The sequence below is a fragment of the Chinchilla lanigera genome, unplaced genomic scaffold (genome assembly GCF_000276665.1).
Source record: "Chinchilla lanigera isolate Chin_1 unplaced genomic scaffold, ChiLan1.0 scaffold00045, whole genome shotgun sequence".
Lineage (NCBI taxonomy): Eukaryota > Metazoa > Chordata > Mammalia > Rodentia > Chinchillidae > Chinchilla > Chinchilla lanigera.
The window spans coordinates 12,768,640-12,790,863 of record NW_004955446.1 but is presented as its reverse complement, the minus strand read 5'-3'; the positions used below and the strand labels follow the sequence as shown (position 1 = coordinate 12,790,863).

Genomic DNA, 22,224 nt, shown 5'->3' with positions numbered 1-22,224 from the left:
ACGTAAACTGACCCTGGCCATGTTTTGATGTCTGTGGGCACATTTTAGCTGTCCTATACAATGTAGTTTTTAGCTGAATCTTTTTTATTCTTCCAAATCACATCTGTGAACCAGAGAAATTACACTTCCTCTTCTTAACATCACATTTAGAACTTCTGCTAGCCTCATGACTTGCTCCTTTAACTGTATGCAGAAAAGGCAATTGCAAAGCAAAAGCTAAATTCCATCCTGCCACCTCAAACTGGAGGCAGGTTAATGCAGATATAAATGTTAATGCAAATATACTGCTGTTTCCTCTAGACTTGATTTTGGATTTTTTTATTCCCCAATCACATACACCTATAGCCAAATCACTTATCATATGGTTTCGAGATGGAAAAGAAAGTTGAATGGCAAACAAGAAGAATATTTATATTCAAAAACTCTCTTTGTAAGCACCGACTTTTAGAAAATGCAATAATATTTAAACAACCACATCTGGTCAATCCAGTTCCTGGGTGGAATACGAAAAAAAGTTAGCCTATTTATTTCAATAAGAAAGTACGTGGATTATGGTATGGTAATAAAGTATCAGTGAAGTTTGAAATACTTGGCTGTGGATACAGACTACATATACTCATGCATACAATTATAATACAATAACCGGTATCTAATATTAGATATCAATGTATAAACATACATGCCATGCAGGATTTACTCTGGCCACTATGCTTTCAATTTCCTTTTAAAACAGTCTTCCGTGATAAAGTTATCCTTTTAGGAAGGTTGGTGCTAATATCAATTAGATAATTTTTATGCCCATATCTTGTACTACTTTTAAGATAATATGTGATGTATGAACTATTGTTATTCTCCTATTATTTTGTTATAACATTTTGTTTTACTTTTCTTCCCATAAGATAAAATAAATAAAATTATCCTTTTTTTATTTATTAAACACATAGTTTAAATTTGTGCCATGTCTTCTGACAACTGTGTCTCATCTTATGCTCCCTATAACGTGTCAGGTTTTAAAGCCAGCGCAGCTGAAATGAGTAATGGCTTGGGCAGCAGAGCATATCTGCTGGGTTTCACAGGATGAAAACAAATGCAAGGTCCTCCCATCTCAGCGAAACAGACGTCAGGACTCACCAGATGCTGGGTAAAAATGGAAACATCCTCCGTGCTGTTGTCAGAGTTCATTCTCAGCAACCTCCCAAGTCTAGGGGAACTTAGAACTCTAAAAGTCACAGTTCTGTTTCCTGAGCTGTACACATCATTGGTCACAGCCCTCAGGTCCTGAGATGAAAGGGCCTTCACGGAGCCTAAGGAGAGATTAGAACATGTGCATAAGTAGAAAGCACAGGAAGGCTACCTGTCAGTAAAGTAATTTTTACAGACCCCTGAAATTCCTTGGAAAACACATGGCTATGAGTGTGGGGAATGCCTGGCTCTAACCTGTCAGTGGGTTATTAGGTGCTAGTGATCCTTGAGGCATCTAATTCTGGGCATGATTTGCTACCAGCACGAGAAGAAACTAGACCTGAGTGTCTCACTGATCCCTAGAGAAAGATGGCAAAGACATGTGGGTCCTGCTCAGCTCAGGGTATATAAAGGGAAAGCAGCTCCTGTAGTGCTGAGAACACACGAGAAACCCCCTCTCCTTGTGGAGCAGAGATTTGCTCTTGCATGAATGTGACGCACCTCCTGCAGAACCCCATACCTGCATGTTTCACAGACCTTGTGGACAGCAAAGGCCCATGTGAACACCAAGAGAGTGGGAGGTTGGGAAGGGGTGGCGATGACACATAGATTTTGATGCTAATGTGGCCTCACTGGTAACCAAAGGCCAAGGAGGCTTGGGCGCAGTGATAGTAGAGCAATACTCCTTAAATATTCTATGGTAAAGAATCAGTGTTTCCTTCCTAGTCCACTGTGGACCAATATTTTGTAAAATACAATAAAAATGTCACAGCAATGTCAAAGTACTATGAAATTTGTAAACACTTTCACTTAGTTTCCATTCTTATCAGCTCACAGACTGGAAGGCACATGGATCGTACTTGTAAGAGCACAAGATCAAAGTAAACACCCATTCCCATTGCTGTGATTTGGGAAATATCCCCAGCCTCACAGGATGAAGGGTCTGAAGCAGACTTCCATCCTTCTTTTGACCCCACATCTTACCTCTTCCCTTCTGTTTCAGCCCTTGATGAAAGGATTTGGTGGTATCCCTTCACAGGGCATCTCTCTGGCTATGCACTTTATAAGTTAATTATAAAGTTAAGTCAACCATCCAATAATAACTAAGCCTCCTAGATGACATTCTGCTTTTGCTTTCCTTACTCAGCCTTTGTAGTCAGAGAGCAAGGGCCACCAGATCCAGTGTTTAAACCACATTCAGCATGAGCTAACTACAAGAAGAAACCAGCTTTGGGTCTGGACAGCTTTCAAACTTGCGAGGATTTTTATGAGCCTGCAATTTGAAAAGTTCATTTAAAATGCCTGAGTCCCTTAGATAAGCACTAGGTCCTGGGGCTCCTGGGGGTGAGGGTAGGTAAATGTCAGCCTCAAAAACATGGTTCTGCCCCAAGTTCAGAACTGCCTTGGCACAAGTTTGATTATTACATGAAACGCTCATGTGATGCTTATAATTGCCTCTCACGTTCCTCTCACTTTTTGCTGCTACTTTTTGCAGTCATTATTACTTTCTGGCTTCTGGAACTAGGGAACCACGATGGGAGGTCTCATCCAGGAGACCAAGAGGAATGTTTCTGTGCCTCTAGTCAATGTTATAAAGTCATAACTTGGGCCCTTCCTGTCAAAGTGGGGTCCTCTCTTCCGACAGATAGATGATGTCTCTTATGTGTGTGGTCTCAAGACACCTCCAATTCAACCTTCTCATCCTGTTTTTCTCTGGAACATTTTCCCATGATGCCTTTTTAATTACTCCTGTTATAAAGAACTCTAACTCATACTAACTTGTTCCTTCACTGCCAAGGTTACCTTTAGGGGGTAGGAGATAAAAGAGACTCTTTTTATAAAATTTTTCTATCCAAAGAATAGAAAATCAGTTTGAAAATATATCTGCACTCTGAGATTTATTGTAGCACTGTTCATAATCGTCAAGATGTGGACTGGACCTAAGTGCCTTTCACTAAGTGAATGAATGAAGAAAATCTGGCACCAACACACAATGGAATTCTCCTCGGCCAAAAGAGACATGAACTCCTGTCATCTGCAGCAACATGAATGGACCTAGAGATCATAGCAGTAACTAAAGTCAGACAGCACAGACAGATAAATACCACCTGATTTCATTTCTATGTGGAATCTAACAAAGCTGAGCTCATAAAAGTAGAGAACAAAATAGCAGTTACCAGAGGTCATGGTGGGTAGAAAAGGGGGTGGGAGAGACTGGTTACGAGTCCAAAGGCACAGCCAGAAAAGAGTAAGTTCTCATATACTATTACACTGAAGTGTGATTAAAGTCAACAATGTTCAATCACGTAATTGCAGATCACTAGGAGAGAGGATTCTGGATGCTTTCATTATATACACAAGATAAATGTTTGAGATGATGGATGACCTAATACCCTGAGTTTATCTTTACACCATGTATAGAGGTACAAAGGCATCACTGTACTCATAAACATGTACAATTATTATTTGTCAATTAAAAATAAAATTTAAGAGTATTATTTAATTCATCTTGGCCTTTCAGAGTACAGGATCCACCCAAGCTGTTCCAGGCAGGCCAAGAGTACTTCTCACTCAGCGGGCGTATGTTGGTCCCTCACTGCCTTCTCCACCCACGAAACCCAGAATGTCGCTGAAGTTTAATTTCTGCCCAGCAGTCACTCCGAGCTGCTCAGGCAGTAAAACCAGTTTACCCCATGTCGCAATTGCCTGACAAATGTCCCTTACTGTCCGGCCCAACTCAGCAAAAGCTAAACATTATCCCTCCACCTTTTGTTTTAGAAAAGCAGTTGATGTTTTCACCAGCCAGTTCCAGGCACTTAGCTGGGGAAGGATTTCTATGAAGTCTCACCTAAATTTTATCCACAGAATAACTGTTGTTCAGCATAGAAGTCTCAGCGGGCTCAGTCCCATAGCTCTCTGGCATATACTGTCATTCTACATATACTTCTCAGAGATTTAAAAAGCATATTAAAGCCTATGAGAAGACTTGGGTAAAGAAATCCATTTTATTGTTCTTTTAAACACTATTTCCTGAGCATACTTTTATCCCAGTTGTTTGTTTCATGAAAAACAACTACCACCATCACATTAAGAGTTTCAGGATCACTAAGTGTGGAAGTTTCATTCATTTCCTCAACAAACGCTGTTAAGCACCTAATACTTGAAAAGCCCTACAAGGAGCAAAGATGCATGAGTTGAGCATACTAACCCCGAAATCTAAAATCTGAAATGCTTCAAAACCTTGAGCTTTCTGAGCACTGACATGGCTCCACAAGTGGAAAGTTCTATATTGGACCTCACCAGTGGGTTACAGTCACAATGCAGGTACACAAAAAATACTGTACGAAAATATCACAAGCTTTGTGTACAAGATGTATATGCAACATAAATGAATGCAACATAAATGAATGTGCAACATAAATGAATGTATATGCAACATAAATGAATGTCCAACCCCCAAGACATTTCACTGCATATATGCAGATTTTTTTTAAAAAAAGTCACTTTTGGTGCCAAGCATTTTCAGATGAGAGATACTTCATTTGTACCAAGAAACCAGCATGGACACAGTCCTTGCCTTTTCTTTTATATACCATGATAACCTTACGAAGGTTATCCTTGTCACCAAGAAAGGATGTAAGAAACTTACCTGATGGCCAAATATAAGTCATGCCGATTCAGAAGTATTTTTAACTCATCACTATATTGCTTGTAACACTCTAAACTTAATGGGTGCTGTGATATCTGAGTTAGGAAATGATGTGATTAACCATTCAATGGATCTGATAGATCTTCCTCCACCTCTCAAACACATTCTTCTCTTCCTTGGTCTTCACTCTGCAATTATTCTGCTTTCCCTGGCATGCTCATCCTCCCTCCACAGCCCTTGGCACAATGCCGCGCACTGTGCAGGGGAACCTTAAGTCCTGTCTCAGTGAGCAAGCTCTCCCCGGCCCCTCCAGCCCATAAGAAATCCATGTACCCAACCCCATCTGTACCATTCACTGGGTAGTTAACATAATATGTTCTGCATGGTTTCTGTATTCCTGAGTGAAGTCTGGTTTCCTAAATCAGTAAGCCCTTACACATTTCTTTGAGGATTGACAGCCTTTTCTCACAGTTCTTAGTCATCTCCCACTAAGTCTTACAAGACCTGCTGGCTAAAAGGTTTTATGAATCTCTGCTCTACATTCCACCACAACACACTATGAGTCCCTTCTCTCTTCTTCTCTTCTTCAATTCCTGCCACAGGTGACAGATGGTTTAGTGATGAGATGTTATTCCCCCTCTATCATGCCAAAGACACTGAAGTCACAGTTTGCCAGGAAGACTCTTTGCTCATGGACTGCTTAACTGTGGGTATATGTAACTTTATATTCTAGACTAGATCATGGTAGCAAAACTCACAATGTAAATCCCTCTAACATTCAAGGCAACACCCCTTGAAAAGGAGCCAAGTGCAATTTGGATACACAGAAGAACTGAATCCTAAGGCTATAGTGTATTCTAACATCCACCACTAAAGATAAACAAACAAAATCAATGGTGGCATTCAATGTGAAAAACTGGCACAAAATTTTTTTCTGGGGAATGAATTTTGCAGAAATAAAGTATGCTTCAATAAAATAAAATATATATACACACATATATTGTACCACATACATGCACATAAGTACATATCTACACATATATTCAAAATATATATAATAAAAAAAACCAAAAATAATGAAATAAAAATATTGTATGCAGATTTATTTTCTTAGTTCACAAAAAATAATTTAATTTAGAGCTAGAATATTTCCTACAATAAAATAACTGAGGTAAAAGCTGATTTTCAATTTGGTAGGGCATAGAAGCCATGGGTAACCTTAAAATATTCACCACATTATGTATTCTAACAATTGTTTTGGCCTGCCATGTAAACTCTTTCAAGTCTCAAGCCAGAGCCACGTTTTAAGACTAACTGCATAAAGCAGCCAAGACAGAAATAGCTAATGTCTGATGAGTTGGCAAAGAAAGGCTGAATGGTATGGAACCAATGTGAGTTTTATAAAAACTTGTGTTAACTAATGCCAGGTGGCAATATTTCTTTAACCAAACTGAGTAACTCACATATTTCTACATAATCATTTCTCTTTATTAAATCACTATGCATATTTTTCTGGTTGTGCATTTCAATACATCGGTAACACTGAAAAGGAGACAAAATAAACAGCTACTAGGAGGGCCCATTCTCAAAGAGCTGGCATTCCAAAACAGACAGGCTGGGAATATAAAGGAAAGGAGTTCTCAGATGAAAGCACAGCATTTGGGGTCAGATTCAGCACTCAGTCTTGGAGCTTATAATTCTTATTAGTTAAACGACCCTAACCCTTCCCAAGCCTCCATAATTTTTTTAGTTGTCAAATGGGGGTGAATCAAAGCTTATATTTACATATATTACTTCATTTAAATTCTTATAGCAACCCAGTGTAGTAGGTTAAAATTATAAAGCACCATAAAAACCCAAATTATCAATGCATCTGAATTTCTAATCTATAATAGAAATAGATGTTCTATTTTTAAAATAGATCTAAAACTCTGCAGTTCTAAAAAAAAGGAATACGTTTTCCCTGATAACTTAGAACATCTGACTCTGAACATATAAATCCACAAGAGCTGACAACCTGATATCCGAAATCACACCCTGAGGCAGGACACCAGATGCTTCTCCCTAGCAGGCCATGGCATGATGAGGTGCTGCTTGGGGGACACAAGGGAAGGGGAAGCGTGGGCCTCTGTCAGTGTCACCCCACAGCTTCACACAGCAGCAGGGACCACCTATCCTTGGGTGACTACTGTAGAAGCCAGGCTGAGCAAAGCTCAGTTGGGTGTCTGGAAAGACAATGAGGCGATGTGACCATCCGTACCGTGCTTACACGATAGACTGGGTCACTGCTACTTGGGGATGTTAGGTTATGAAAAGCACAGAGAACAATTGGACCAGATGACTCAAAGGTCTATCCCAACTCTAAGATCTCTAAGATCTACGGATTTCACAGTTCTCATTTCTACACCCACCCAAGTTGAGATTCTATCAAGTAGAAAACCACCCAATGGAAATGTACATGAAATCTACTGTCTTTCCTCCTGGCCAAGAACTACAGTAGGAAACAAGTCACTCTGTAGGGACAGAGGGTGTCACAAAAACCAAGAATACCAAAATAGCTAATGTGTTCAGGTGAGCTTGGAAAAGGAGCGGCTCACTTTGGAATTTGCAGATAACATACAAGTTCTAGTAGTGAGTTCTCTGACACAGAGAAGATGCAAGTCTCATGGCAAAGGGAAGATGGTTACTCAGGGCCGTGTCCAATATTAAATAGAGAGCTCCTCAAACTATATGTCTGCATTATTTTACAAAGGTGAAAAGGGAATTCTGTCTGCATTAATGTATTTTTCCTGTCAAACTAATATTCAGTAAAACAGTAGTGGTTTCTACACAGTAGTGGGTCCATCCCTCATTTAATATAACTGTCCTCAATTATTAAACCAGACTTAGTTTAGCCAGAATAGATGAAAGAGATTTGATCCTTTGTATCAGCCAGATTTTTCTTGATTTTGGAATCTTTAAAATAGATCACCATATTTTTCAGATTACTAGCTTGTTTACTTGTTTTTAAAACACTCAGTGGCACCTTAGTTGCCTTGAAAACCTAATAGAATCATCACACTTATTCTCTGAGAAAAATTATAGAACAGAGAAAAGGTTTCTGAATAGAAGAATCTTGGTTAACATAACTTTTGGTTCATTTTGAAAGTTTCTTTTCATGAACTCAAATGCTGAAGACAACTAAAAATTTCAAAATTTCTCCAAAAAATTAAAAAAAATTACAACAGAAAGAATACTGCTTCCATGTCTACTATAGAAGTATGAGAAGTCTCTACCCTTCACTCACATTCTCTCTTCAAGCCACAGAGCCTAAGAACTTCCCATGAATACATCACTAACCTCACGTCATCATAAGAACCAAAGGATGGTGTCCAGTCCCCTGGATTGCACTCCTGATTCCATTTCAGACTCAAGAGGGTCTTTAAAAATTGATGCCATGCCCCACTTTGGAGACTCCCATTTAAGTGGTATGAGGCAAGGTCCAGGCATCACTATTTTTCAAAGGTTACCAGTGGTTTAAACAAATGGCTACTGTAACCATAATTAATTGTTCTCCTTCCATGTTTCACTGGTAATGCATAGCATTTGAACAAATCACAATGGTTTTGGCTTTTTATCACACCAGCATTTGGGGTATGTTGAAATTTTATTGTTTCCTGTACTTATACCTCCATGCTCTTTTTTGAAATAACAAATCCAACTTTTCTCCTCCTTTTGGGAAAATTGCTCCTGCCACTGGGTAAATCTCCCCTTTCCTTCAAACCACCCTTTGAAGGTGTTGGCCAGAGAGGCTCCTTTGTACCTTTCTATGGCAGCCAGGCTGACATTCTTGGCAAAGAGCCACCCAGAGGCTGCAGGGCCCCAAAGCAAGCCCTGACTGAAACCACTGACAGTCTAGGTACTGCACAGGATTTTTATACTCAAAATACAAACATTCCAACAGAGTAAAGCAAGATGGGCATCACATAGCCTGGCCTTCTGTGGTTTTTTAAAGCAGACAGTAGGAAAAAAGTGCTCATGGACTATAAAGATACATCTTGCATGATTCTTCGCCACTGCCCTCACCAGTACAGCCTCTTCTGAGGAAGACAAACACAGGAAAGAACTGTTGCAGAGAGCCCCAACTTTGTTTCCGGCAAACCTTTTCGGGATTTTATCAATGTTATTGGTATTATTCTGCAGTAAAAGATGATGCTTTGACACTTTATACTGTGCAAGTAGAACTTTCTAAAGAAACAGGAAAATACTCAAAACTCAAAACAACCTAGCTCAACATATACTCTTACCTGGAAAGAGCCTCAGTCCTCTGTTTACTTCTAGGCTAATGATCAGAGCTTGAGCCATGATGCTAAAGATTTGTTGGGGTGCAAAGTTCAAGCCATCAGTAACCTGAAAATAAAAGCCTCCTGACATTGCACCTTCAAAAGAAGAAATTACACTCTGGTTAATTTTGTTGCTCTGCAAAAGCCATCCACCTTCATCTCCTTCCCCCAGTAAGACCCCCTGTAAAATAACCCCTGTTTAATACAAACACTAAGCTCCCTGGATCAGTGCAGTCATGTGCCACGTAACATTTCTGTCAACAAGAGACCACATATAGGACTCCATCCCACGAGATTATGCGTATCATCAAAGAACACCAAAGCCAGTCTAGTTTGTGTAAATATACTCTACGATGTTTGCACAATGATGACATGGCCTGATGACTCATTCCTCAGAAAAACCCTAACATTAAGTGATGAATGACTGTACTGCCAAAGACACAAAGTTAAAAACCTACCAATGTGTACTAAAATGCACATTCCCCAATCCTACAACAATGAAATGTAACAGAGATTTTGTCTCTGAGAAACTAAAAAAAAATTTAAACATATCCTGAATTTTATTATCAATTTTATAATCAATTTATACCAGTAAAGTAATGCATGACTGTGACACACATACACACACACACAAATAATTTTTGAAATCTTAGTAATACTAAGAATCAAAACTAGGAGGACATAAATAACACTTATCAGGACCTCCAAAGAGTTGCATCTTCAATTATGTTATCTATCTCAAGCTAACTATTCTGGTAAGAGGCAAAAAGGAAGGGAATGAAAGTCTTGCTTTCATTAAATCTCTGCAAGAGAATTTCACTCTCATACTTCTGTCAAGGAGTTGGTGATATCAGTAAAGTTAACAATTAACTTATGTGCATAACTGAAATTGAGATGGACCCTCATTGATTCAGTTCCCAGGGGGTGCTTTACCAGTCTGACTCAAAGCACTAGGCAAGACCACAAGGCAGACAGCTCAAGGTTCAGATCCCCATCATCTTTTGAAAATGTCCATCCAGTACTAAATTGGGAGGCCCACAGGGGTGTTCTTGTACTGCGTAGAAATGTATCTTTGTTGTCCTCAGGAACATGTTACAAGGAATAAAGGCGGCATAGCCAGATTCATAATTATAGTCAAGTACGCCCTTAACAATACAGTTTAATAAGAGGTAGATCAGTGGGCTGACAGTATTTTGTTTCTATTACCTAAGCAAACCCTGAAAGTTCTGATTTCTCACCAAAATGATTGCTAAAGTTTTCCCAGAGGGGTGGGGGAGAAAATGCTGGGTCTAATTCAGAACAGGGATCCAAAACCAAATGTTGTTTTGCACTGTTTTTCTACAAAGAGAACTTTAAACGTTGTATTTAATGAAACATGAAATTAAGGACATGAAGCTTTCTACCACTGGGCACTTTCAGTACTTCACAAATCCAGATACAACATGGATATGAAATCAAATAACTTATATCAAAATATATAGAATATTATATAGGAGTGCATCCTATCAGACTTATAAGGACCAAAGAAAGATAAGGAAAAGAACAAAAACAGGGTTGATCTGTAGATTTTCTATTGTACAATCTCAAAAATTTTCAGCAAAGGTACTTTTTGAAAGGCAGTGGCAAATCACTTAGGTTTTATCAACCTACTTAGGTTGTTATGTGGGTAGTGAGCTAGATTAATGGCAGAGCACTTTGCAAAATATAAAATGCTAAGACAGGCTAATTAAACCGAAGTCTTTGTTTGGGGCTTTTGATGGACAGAAGTCCATGGAGAGCCAGCTGGTTTCAGCACCAGATTCATCTGGCACTTGGCTCTAGACACTCAGAGTTATTAGCTCGGCTCAGTGTCCATTTAGGAAACGTAATGGATTGGTTCTCATGCTAACCTTGCCTTTAACTCTCTTGCCTGCTTTCTGAGGAGAAATTATTTTCCCTGTTCACTAAGCAAATATCGACCTGGTAGCTGATAAATCAATCAATCCAGAGACCTAAATTTTATTTTAATCCTTCATTGTAAATAGGAACTTCAGTTCTTCAACCAGTTCTGACCTTCAGTAGTCAGAACTAATGAAGAAAATCCAGCTTTAGGGTCAGATCAATTGCATCTTTTGTGAGCCTCAGTTCTTTTATCTTCAAAATGGGGTCATTATTCTCTACTGCTCAGAGGACTTCTGGAGATGAAATTAAATTTTCTGCAGTGCTTGAGAAATTGAAAGAATCAGTGACTGCTTTTCAAAATAGACAGGATAGCTTCAGAAATTCAAAACTTCCCGTGTACAAGTCTCTAGAGCAGTTGTCTCCATCCACAAAATATGGTAATCCTTTCATAAAGAAAAACTTTCTAGACACTCACCTAAACATACCTGGACTTTTGGTATCTTCTACTGAAAAACACATAACTAGAAGAAATTTTCAATTAGGTGTCTTTTAAAATGAATTATATTCAGTTTATCAGCACTGCTGTACATGTTTTAAAGATAGGAACATATATGTATGGTTTTTGTTTGTTTTGGTTTGGTTTTCAAATTTTAGAGAGGGTCTCTGTGCAGCTCAGGCTGGCCTCAGACTCCCTATGTAGCCCAACCTGGCCTAGGACTTCCTGCCTCAGCCTCCTTAGTGATGAATTACAGAAATGTGCTCAGCACATGTATGTTAAAATATTAACTAGAAAGAATGCCTTGACATATACTTTGGAAGATTTAGGATAGTTTTGCAACAATTCTAACCCTATCTGTCCTGGGCTACAGGTTCTGAACCACGACATGGGAACATTCACATATTAAATTATTTTCAGTTCTTTGGGGATCCTTTGCATTCTGTGCAAAGATAATCAGGATACTACTACATTTGGATTTAGAAGAAGTCCCTTTTTTTTCTTTCCTACATCTTCAAGGAAGGAGGATAAAGTAAAATAACTGAGAAAGCTGGACATCTTCACTTTCTGGTCATGCCCTCCTACCTCATGCACTCTCTCACGCCTCCTGCCAGCTGCTGCCCTTCTCCACCCGCTGACAAGGGCAGCCTGAAAACAAAGCCCAACTGCCCTTGCTCAGCGCCTGGGTCACCCCTTCTGCAGATTTCCACTAGCTGTTAGGCATATTGATTTATTGATGAAAAGAGAAACAGAAAAGGACATTCAATCTCAGGATCTCTTAGAATTAAAGTCATATTCCTTCCTTCACTAACTCTTGTATTCATTCCTTGAACAAGTATGCTTTTTTTCACCAATGCATCCCTAACATCTGGAATCTTATTACCTGATACATAATAGGTATCTCATTCTTCCAACAAAATTTTATTTATTAAGTACCTATTTTGTGCTAGCAACTGTCTTAGGGGCTGAGGATACACAATGTCCTGTCCTTACAGCATTTATACTGTGATGGGGAAGAACAAACAATAAAGAAATATTCAAATAAATCTGTGCTATGCTAGGAAGGAGGGACAGCAATGAAGAGTGACAGAAAAGAGAAGCTACCTTAGTGAGTGATTAAGAAAAGCCTCAAAGAGGAGGTGTCTGACTTTACATGACAATTTGTCTAAGTTTTATGGGAGTCAAAGGTACTCTATGGTTTGTTATTATTAGCCTGACTGAACATTTCACTTTTTAAGAAATTACAGAGCTTCTAAAGTTTCTATACGGTATGTAGTTTTCACTCAGCAACTATTAGGTATGACCATCACAATAAGCACTGATTGAAACACATTTTAGTTTTATATTGCTTTGCTCTGTGACCTTTTTGGACACTGTTTACCTTTTTATTATTTTTTATGAGTGCAAGTTTGCCATTTGGGAAGTTAGCACATGTACATGACACATTAATTCCATTTTTTTACCTTTTCCCTCTCCCGCTGCCCAACTCTTGACTTACCAGAATGTGCAAACACTACCAGGCCCTCATTAATCTGAGCCTGGGTGAAGTTCTGGATGCTTTGGCCAGGAGAGGACTTCAGGGCCAGATGCCCATTGCTGGGTGGAGTGACCCAGTAGACTAGATCCTCCAGGGAGGAGTCCCCATCTTCCGCACAGAGGTTGCCTCTGCTTATCTCAGTGACAGAGTTTAACCACACCTGAAAAAGAAAGGGCTCCCAGGTCTTCTGAGGACCAGCTGTGGTCACATGGTATTAGTAAATGGGATCGCGATGACACTCTGGAACCTTGCACAAATAGTTTAACTGAACCAATTCACCAGAGGTTTGAAAGCATGAGGTTTCCTAATTCAAAACAGATATATAATTACAAGCCAAATGAGATGCAATACATTTCATTTATGAAGTTGACAAGGCTTCAAAAACAGTATCATTATTTATTCAAAATTAATTATTTAAAATACATAGCCACATATCTGAAGTATAATAGCAATAAAAACTGACAGCTACTAAGCACCTTTCAATGCTAAGTACTCTAAATGGGATCTCAGAAAATAAAGAATGTATTCTTTGGGTCAGTTTAAGAGTTTCTACTCATTGCTTTAAGAAATAATTAATTTCAGATTTTAAATAGTTGAGGGGAAAACATACACATTATACATTTTAAATTCCCTTTATTCTACCTGGTCCCTTTGCCCTTGTAAGGTGTGCTGTATTGATAGCTTACATTTAAAATGGTGCCTGAGTAACACTCTTTTTTCCACTTCTATTTAAATCTATTTACTCTGCCTAAACATTTTACTTGGATAATTCATCAGACATTTATTGAGTAGCTACTATATTCCAGGCAATGTTCTACATGTTTACAATGCATCCATAAAAAAAGGTGTCTTGTCATTACGGAGTCTAAAAAAGGGGGCAAAGAGACACAGAGAAGAAACAACGGGCATAACAAGAAAATGAACTACATAATCTGTTTCAAAGTCAAAACACTATGAAAAAATGAGCAACGTTAAATAAGAAGCTCACTGGAGAAACGGCTGGAAAAGGAGGAGGAGGAAGAGAAGGAGAAGCCATGTGCATATCCAGAGAAAAATCAGACAGACAAGGGAAGCAGTCCTATGGGCGGTTAAGTAGTCCGAACAGTGGGTCAGCAGTTCAGAGGTTAGTGTGGTGTGGTGGGAGCAAAACAAGGAAGATGAAACATAAAAGAACACGAAGCAAGCACATAATGGAAGGTCAAACCATTCAGGGTCTTGAATACCACTGTTAGAGCTCGGGTTTGTCCCTCAGCGAATGGGGAATCAACACAGGTGTTGGGTGAGAAGTGACCTTTCTGGCTTCTGTTTCAAGAACACACTGTGAGCAGGGACATCTCTTAGTGGGTGATGACAACAATAATCCCAGAGAGAAATGGAAGAAGAAAGTGGCCAGAAATTGCAGAGGTGGTGAGAAGGGGGTCAGTGCCAGGTGTCTCCTGGAGGTGAAGCCAACAATGTCTGAGGAATTAGGTGTGGGAAGTGTGCAGAAAAGGAAGGTGACAGGAATGACACCATGGCTCGGGCCTCAGTGATGGGGAGTTCCCACCCACTGGAAAAGAGGAAGAGGGCAGGTGGGCTGGATTTGAGGAGCGGGATCAGGAGTTCAGTTTTGACTGTGTTGAATTTAAAATGCTTCTTTGGACAGTGAATCACGGCTGATGTAAGAGGTCGTTCTGAGTTTCTATAATCACGCAGTCATATGATAGCTCACTAACACTAAAAATAAATGGTTTATCACTCTCAATTTTTGCCTTCTGTCTGCATTTTTGTTTTTACCCACAGAAACACTATGTACACATTCCTGAGTTCACGTATCATTCTTTGCTAACTAGAATTTTACCCTCTTCTATGCTTTTTACCAACACATTTAAAACTTCAATCCTAAGGCCTTTAGTAGATCAGATGCCTGCTTAAGGGAACTATTTTCCTCAGGAAAACAGGCAGTTTATGAGATAACTTAATCCATACCCACTCACTATCTATTAACTAAAGACAATTTTGAGACAGTGAGATCAACAGCTGTATAGGATTCCTATGTTCTTATATCAGATATGATGGAGCTAGAAGACAAAAACCTGTTCTGATTCCTTTTAATGCTACACACACACACACACACACACACACACACACACACACATACACACACACCAGTGCTTTGTGAATCATCTCCTAACTTTTTGAAAGTTAACAGCTACACTCCTAAGGTCATTCACTGTACATAACTAAATACCCCAAACGCACACTAGAACTTACACATCCAAATGAATGTATAACTCTTCAAAGTTTCAAAGTAACTATGCTGAAGAAGAACACAGGCCAATAACAATAGTACTGCTCAAATTTTTTCTTTTGAAATTATTTTCAGTTAGCTCAAGGCCATTTGATTGTTTTTATCCAGTGACTGGGCTCAAGTCACTACTTTGCCACTTATTAGCTCTATAATTGATGATGGGCACATTTCTTAACTTCTCTGGGCCTTAATTATTTCATTGATAAACTAGGAATAATGGATTTACTAAATTTCACTGAGTGCTGTGGGTTTTGTTTTGTTTTGCTGGCATGTTGGGAATTGACCTCAGGACCCCTCACATGCTTGATGTGATTTTTTAATATTACTTAAGTTATTCTGATTGTGATGATTACTACTACTAAGATTCTTCTGTAGCACATACAGCAGCCTTGTTTAATTCCAAGCATCTACAATGGGATGAGTAGTTTATCTGTTTAGTGATTGCGTTGGACGGATGCTCCTAATCTTATAATTTGGAATAAGCTCCCTGAAGATTTTCAGTGCTAATTAGCTCTAAGGATATCAACTTTTTAACAGCTACCACAAATGCTAGTCAACTTAATATTCAAATTATTAGAGTTTAGCTTCCTTTAACTCATTGAAAGGCTACAGTGTCTATAAAATGTACAAGTTTGCTTTTATTTTTGGTTGGCCGGTTTAACAAAATACTAGCCCACTCATACTGCTTTGTCACTTTTTACATTTTAAAATCCATTTATATGTTTTATTCTTATTTCTTTAAGGGCTCAAACTGAGTTGGAAATGTGCTGCCATTTTTTTCCTATAGTAGGCACTTATTTTTTCCAACAGTCAGCATAGGAGAGCTGGACAAAGCATGTTTTCCACTGAGTTACTCTACTACAGAACACTGCTTTTCCCCTTCTTGTCCCTTCCAAAACAAACAGAAACCTGCCACTCAAAGCAAGAGGTGGGTGGTCAGGTTGGCAAATGCCTGTAATCCCAGCACTTGGGAGACTGAGGCAGGAGGATTGCAGGAGCATCATCGTGAGTTCAAGACCAGCCTCAACTACATGGTGAGTTTAAGGCCAGCCTGAACTACACAGTGAGACCCTGTCTCAAAAAAATCAAAGCAAGAGGTGGTACTTTCAAGTCTTCATTTCAACTCAGATCAAATTTAGTTCAATTAACAGTCCCATTGCTTCAGGGGAAGTTTGATTTAGTACCCTGTGCTTGGTAACAGAAACTTTAGGTGGGTGGTGGGAATTGACAATAACCTTGAACTTGAATTCAGATTTAAAAGTAATTCAAAGCCCAAGAAATAATGCTAATCAATTCTTCTAATCAAAGAATAAAAATCTGAAAACATGATATATGCATCCAGAATAGTGTATTTTGAAAATTCACCTTTAGCTTTAAGAGGAAATAGGTGCGATTTAGAAACCTAACTATGAGTCAATTTAATTCATTATAATTGTAATGTTTAAAGACCAAGACTTCTGTCTTGAGTTTCATAAAAGGATGTGAAATTTTCCAGAATTCACAGTCTCTGTGTGATTCCTCTAGAACAGTTATTTCAGATTTTGCAGCCCTCCTTCTCCCACTGTGTCTAGTTTTCAAATTCCCTTTAGTGACAATCATTTATCAAAAACAAGTAGAGCTCCAGGTTGGATAGCTCCGTGGTAGAGTGTTTTCCTAGTATTTGTGGGGCCCTGGGTTCAGTAACTAGCGCCACAAAGGCAAACAAACAAAAAAAAAAACAAGAAAAGGATCCCATTTTCAGTGTAAAAACAAGATAAAATATACAGTATTACAGATATACAGTATAAAAAAATAGGAAAATACAGCCCCCTTGTGGACACAAGTACATTTTACCAAGTATGCATAAAAACCACTGGCCATGAATACAATAATACTCAGTAGATTGTATTTCAGAGTAAAATGTAAAGGATTCATCCACACAATGGCCTAACTCCAATTCCTAATTCCTCTTTGTCAGGACACAATGATCCCCCATAGCACTGAATGGCCTTAGAGAAAACCACAAGTCCTGTGGCTTAAGGAAACCATTTCTTACTTCAGTACAAAGAATTGCACTTGAAATACTGGGAAGAGAAGTTAATGGTCAGGTTTCTGGCTGTGAACTCCCTACCAGGGCCTCTGGCCCCACATTCGCAACTCTTTCTCCCAAGTAGACCACAAGTGGATTTTCCTGCCACCTCCTCCAGGCCCTGATAACAAGTAAGGAGACTAAGTGTCAGTAAGAAAATCTGATGGTCTTGAGAAAATGCTAGTTTAAGGCCAGAGATTGCACAGAATCTGGAGGCCTTCTGGGAGTCACATTTGCAAACCTCCTTTGCTCCCGATTCTTCCGCTGTCTATCTATGCAGGCGAGTCACTTATTCTCTTCACTTCTAATTCTGTCTTCCTAAGTGGGATTAGGAAGCAGCTAGCAACCATAACTTCGGAGAAACTATTACTGAAAATGCACTCTCAGCTCTGTTACTTTGATGAAATAAATATATTTCTACTTTATACATTAGCTAACCTTGACAATTCTTTAATAGTATTAAAGACTATCAATGTATGAAAACTCCCTGCAATATGACCAATACACACAGTCCTTCCAAGAAGTTTTTAATGTGCATTTGCCATTATTATTATATATTCTAGTGCATAAGAGAGAGATATCATACTCCAATTTTAAAAACTAGGAGCAGAAAACAAGAGGATGTCTTTGATGTTGTAAACGGCCCGCAGAGACTTTCAAAATTATCAGCATCAACTACTGGCTGTTTCTGTGCTCTTTTTTAAGTCAAAACTATGTGGAGAATGATACCACACCATGTGGCTATATTAGAGTTGCAGTCCACAAAATAACATTTTCCTAAAATCCTTTAAACAATCTCATTTGCATTGTATTATATATCATAGGAAAGAAATACTGATATTATGTGCCCTCATCTATGTTCCTTTTTCTTAGACTATTTGAAATTCTATAGTTTATTTTTCCTCCTTCATTACCATAACTTTGGCTGACAATACTGGCCCATAAAGTGAATCAGCCAGGCTTATGGACAATGTATCTGGTCTTTCCAACCTAACCTCCTTTCCCGCTGAACACAACCAAGCATCTGGGCAGGGTTGTGTGATGGCAGGGCTGGCCTGGTAGGCACTACGGTAAGTAGCCCCAGGGTCACTTCAAAGCTAAGGGCAACAATCAGACCTTCCTGTCTGGAACAGAGAGACCTCTTTTATGTGAAATATCCTAATGGGGTATTTGGGGAATACAGTATAGGTTGTTGTAGTTATAGCAACTGTTACAACCCTCCAGTACTACTTTCTAAGTGTCCTAATGGACAGAAATTCCAGTAGATGAATTTCTGGGACTTGACTCAACCTATAAAGGGACAGGTTGACCCAGAAACAGGAAGAAGAATGAGGAAAAAATTATTCATCGGGCTGGGGATTTAGCTCAGCGGCAAAAGCGTCTGCTTGGCAAGCACAAGGTCGTGAGTTCGGTTCCCGATACCGGAGAAAAAACAAAAACAAAAAAAAAGAAACAGTGAGAAAAAATTATTCATCCACACAGAAGAATTTAGCTTTGCTAGATCTGTGGTTTACAATGTTTTTTGTTTAATAACATCCAAAGTAAGGAACACATTTTATGCAGTAACTTTGTACATGTCTGTGTGTGTGTGTGTGTGTGTATGTGTGTACTTAAAGTCTAATATATGAATAAATCAACCAAAAGTTTCAGACACTACTTACTCTCATTAAATACAGTGCATTCTGATATACCTAATTTTTTTTTTATCTTATTCCATTTAATCTGTGTTTAAAACATTGGTCCTGACCCATAGGTTATACCCTGCAGCTTTGAAACACTGTTGAGGTGTGGATCACAAAGTGTGTGCTCTGATCAGACCACATGGGTCCTAAACCCATTCTCTTTTACTAAATGTATGGCCTCAGTCTAATGACTTAATCTTTCTATGCCCTGAATCGATTGTAATCTTCACTTTACTTCAAGAGTCATGGTGAGAATTAAATGAGAAATCATTTCATCATTCATCTGATACTTTTAGAACTGAGCCTAACTCCTAGCAGGGGTTCAGTACATACTGGCTGCTTCCCCATGATATCTCGGAAACCTAATGGAACAAAATTGTACAGCACCAGGTGGTCCTTATGCTCAGACATCAACTCTCACCACGGAACTGAATATCTATCACTCTCCTCCTCTCTCCATTTGCTCCAGTAACTCCAAATGTTTCATGCCTTCAGACATGCCAGGCTCACTACAGACCCATTGCCTTTGTCCGGAATATTCCCTCACCTTGAATTCTCTTCCTTCTAATATTCATATGAATGAATCACCTAACCAAGCCAACCTTTATTAAGAAAAGGGTTTATAGCAAGCTTAACATAGCCATTCCCTAGAAAGATCCGCTTGTAAGGACGGCCCTTCACTGTCATCTGGGAATCTGACTGGTAAACAGCTTTCCACACTGATGTTAAATTTTCTCTAAGTGGTAAGAGTGCCTCACTGTGCCAAGGTGTTTGCACAGTGTGGTTCGTGCTGGACACCTGCTTTCCTCCTGGAAGTCTGGGATCTCGGTCCATACTGGGCAGAGTGCCTGCCTAACCAGCCCTATAAAAATCTTTGACACCCAGATCCAGTGACCTTTCCCAGTAGAAAACACTTTGCATGTGTTGCTAAAATTGCTGGAGCAGTTCATGCACCCTGCATGACATCAGTGGAAAAGCACTCTCAGACTTGACCTAGTTTCCTCTGGACTTCACACCATATGCCTTTTCTCGTTGCTGATTTTGCTTCATATTTCTCAATGTAACAAATCTAAGCTGTAAGTATGCTACATCTTCTGAGTCTTTGTAAATCAACAAACCTGGAGGAGGTCTTCAGACCCCTAACACCCATCCTTCCTTGCAAATGTCCCCTCCTGGCAGAGACCTTTCCTAAGCACCTTCTCTGCAATGTTAGTGTTGTCCAACCCAAATCATCCTCTATCCTTACATGTGCTTTGCAGAAAATACAGCAGATCAACCCTCCATTTATAACATAATTTTATTGACTATCACACTGAACATAAGCTCCATGAAAGCATTTATTTAACCATGTAAGAGTTACTGGGCTCCTATATAGGTCAGGTACTATGCCACGCCCTGATGACATCAAAGAGGAGACAAAGGTACACTCCCTTTCAAATGCACCTTACATTTTGGAAGGAGTAAGATGATAGATTATTTAATATCAGAGAGTGGTCAGCACTAAAAAGAAAAATTCAGATCTAGGGACAGAAAACAACACAAGGCTATATTTCCTCTGGGTGCTAGAGAAGGTCTCTTTCAGAATATCCTATCTAGAGTCCTGGGGAGCCATAGTCCAACCAAGCTTCCCAGAGGTGGTAACACATCTAGGCTTATAAGGAAGACATCCAAATAAACTCTGTACCATATGACTAAAAATCAATAAAATCTCAAACAATCATGATTTAAACAAAGGAAAAAAATCATGATTAGCAAGTGAGCCAAAACACTTCAATGTGGGAAGATTTTCACTGGATATTGTACCATGACCATTGCTTGAAATTGAAGACACAAATTCTTGAGATTTCTTTTTCCATTTTAAAAATCAAACAAGTCCTATTAAAACTACTTCTACATCTGTATATAACTAATTAGCATGCTGTGGTGATTAAGACTGTGTCAATCTGACTGGCTTGGGAGCCCCAGGAATTAGTAACACACACTTCTGCATGTCTCTGGGTGGGTAACGCAGGCATGACCATGGGGTATACAGTTGGTCCCAGGCTTCCTCCTCCCTGGCACTGTTTCCCTGTTCTGCTCCCTGGCTGCCTTCTAAGCGTCTTTGTTCTGCTATGCTTTTCCACCATGGTATTTCTGCGTTGGACCCAGCACACCATAGACTGAATTCCCTGAAGCTGTGAGCCAATTTCAACCTTTTCTCCTTTAAATTGTGGGTGTCTGGTATTGTATCTCAGTGATGGAAAAGCTGACTAATACACACATCCCACAGTAGTACTTATCCCCCTTTACTCTGCAGAACACTGACTTTAAAACCAGAGCTATGTATATTTCTTAAATAAATGGTTCACTCTTAAATATAACACCTCCACCCAATCTAGAGTGAATCAAGCCAACATACAATCCAACACTACATCTTTCCATTTGTTTGACTCAAGCTGCACAGAACTGAAGTACATCGAGCAAGTTTTCCCATGATACAATCACAGCGGGGTGGAACTGGGAGGAAGCGAACAAAACCAAGCAAAATAGCCTTTTCCCCCACAGCTTTGCTATTAAGGAAAGTGAAACCTATAGAGATTTTCCTGAAGTTCAACTGGCCAGTTTACAAATCTTAAACTCCAGTATCCTAATTTTAATCCAAAACCTTCACTCTTCAAAGAACACTTTTTAAACCAGAAAAATAGGTGAATGAACTCAGAAAGAGCCAAGGTGAATGATATATCCATCAAAACTGCGAAACTGCATAAAGGAAATTGTCCTTGGCCCCCTAGATACTCTGCCTCTATTTCTTTAGTGTGAACTCTCATATCATCAGAGGGCGGCAGTAAACAACTGAGCAACCCTTCGGCTCTGGACAGAGAGATTGTATTTCCCTAATTTTAAAGGAGGGCAAAGACAAAGTCTAGCATATTTCACTGTTTCTGAACATCTTACATTGACAGGTATATTTTATATAGCGAAGCTGTGATTGAATTGACAGTGCATCTTAAATTCTTTCCACAAAGAAGCCTAGGAGTTGACCACTTTTTTCCTCAGTTTTTCCCTCCTCAGCCAACTCTGATCATCTCCCAGAGGTTTTGACCTCTGTTCCCTTTCTTGGACCCTCCTCATCCTGCA

At 39.2% G+C, this 22,224-nt stretch overlaps 1 protein-coding gene across 1 annotated transcript in view; it reads right to left on the bottom strand.

The window, feature by feature from the left end:
- LOC102022759 (chondroitin sulfate proteoglycan 4-like) overlaps nt 1-22,224 on the bottom strand; it is a 65,689-nt gene that overhangs the window by 18,122 nt on the left and 25,343 nt on the right. The window contains exons 6-8 of the mRNA XM_005392714.2: nt 13,029-13,227; nt 9,118-9,249; nt 1,132-1,304 (exon numbers count right to left, since the gene is read on the bottom strand). Of these exons, the coding sequence (XP_005392771.1) occupies nt 1,132-1,304; nt 9,118-9,249; nt 13,029-13,227 (504 nt within the window). The remainder of the gene's footprint in view (nt 1-1,131; nt 1,305-9,117; nt 9,250-13,028; nt 13,228-22,224) is intronic.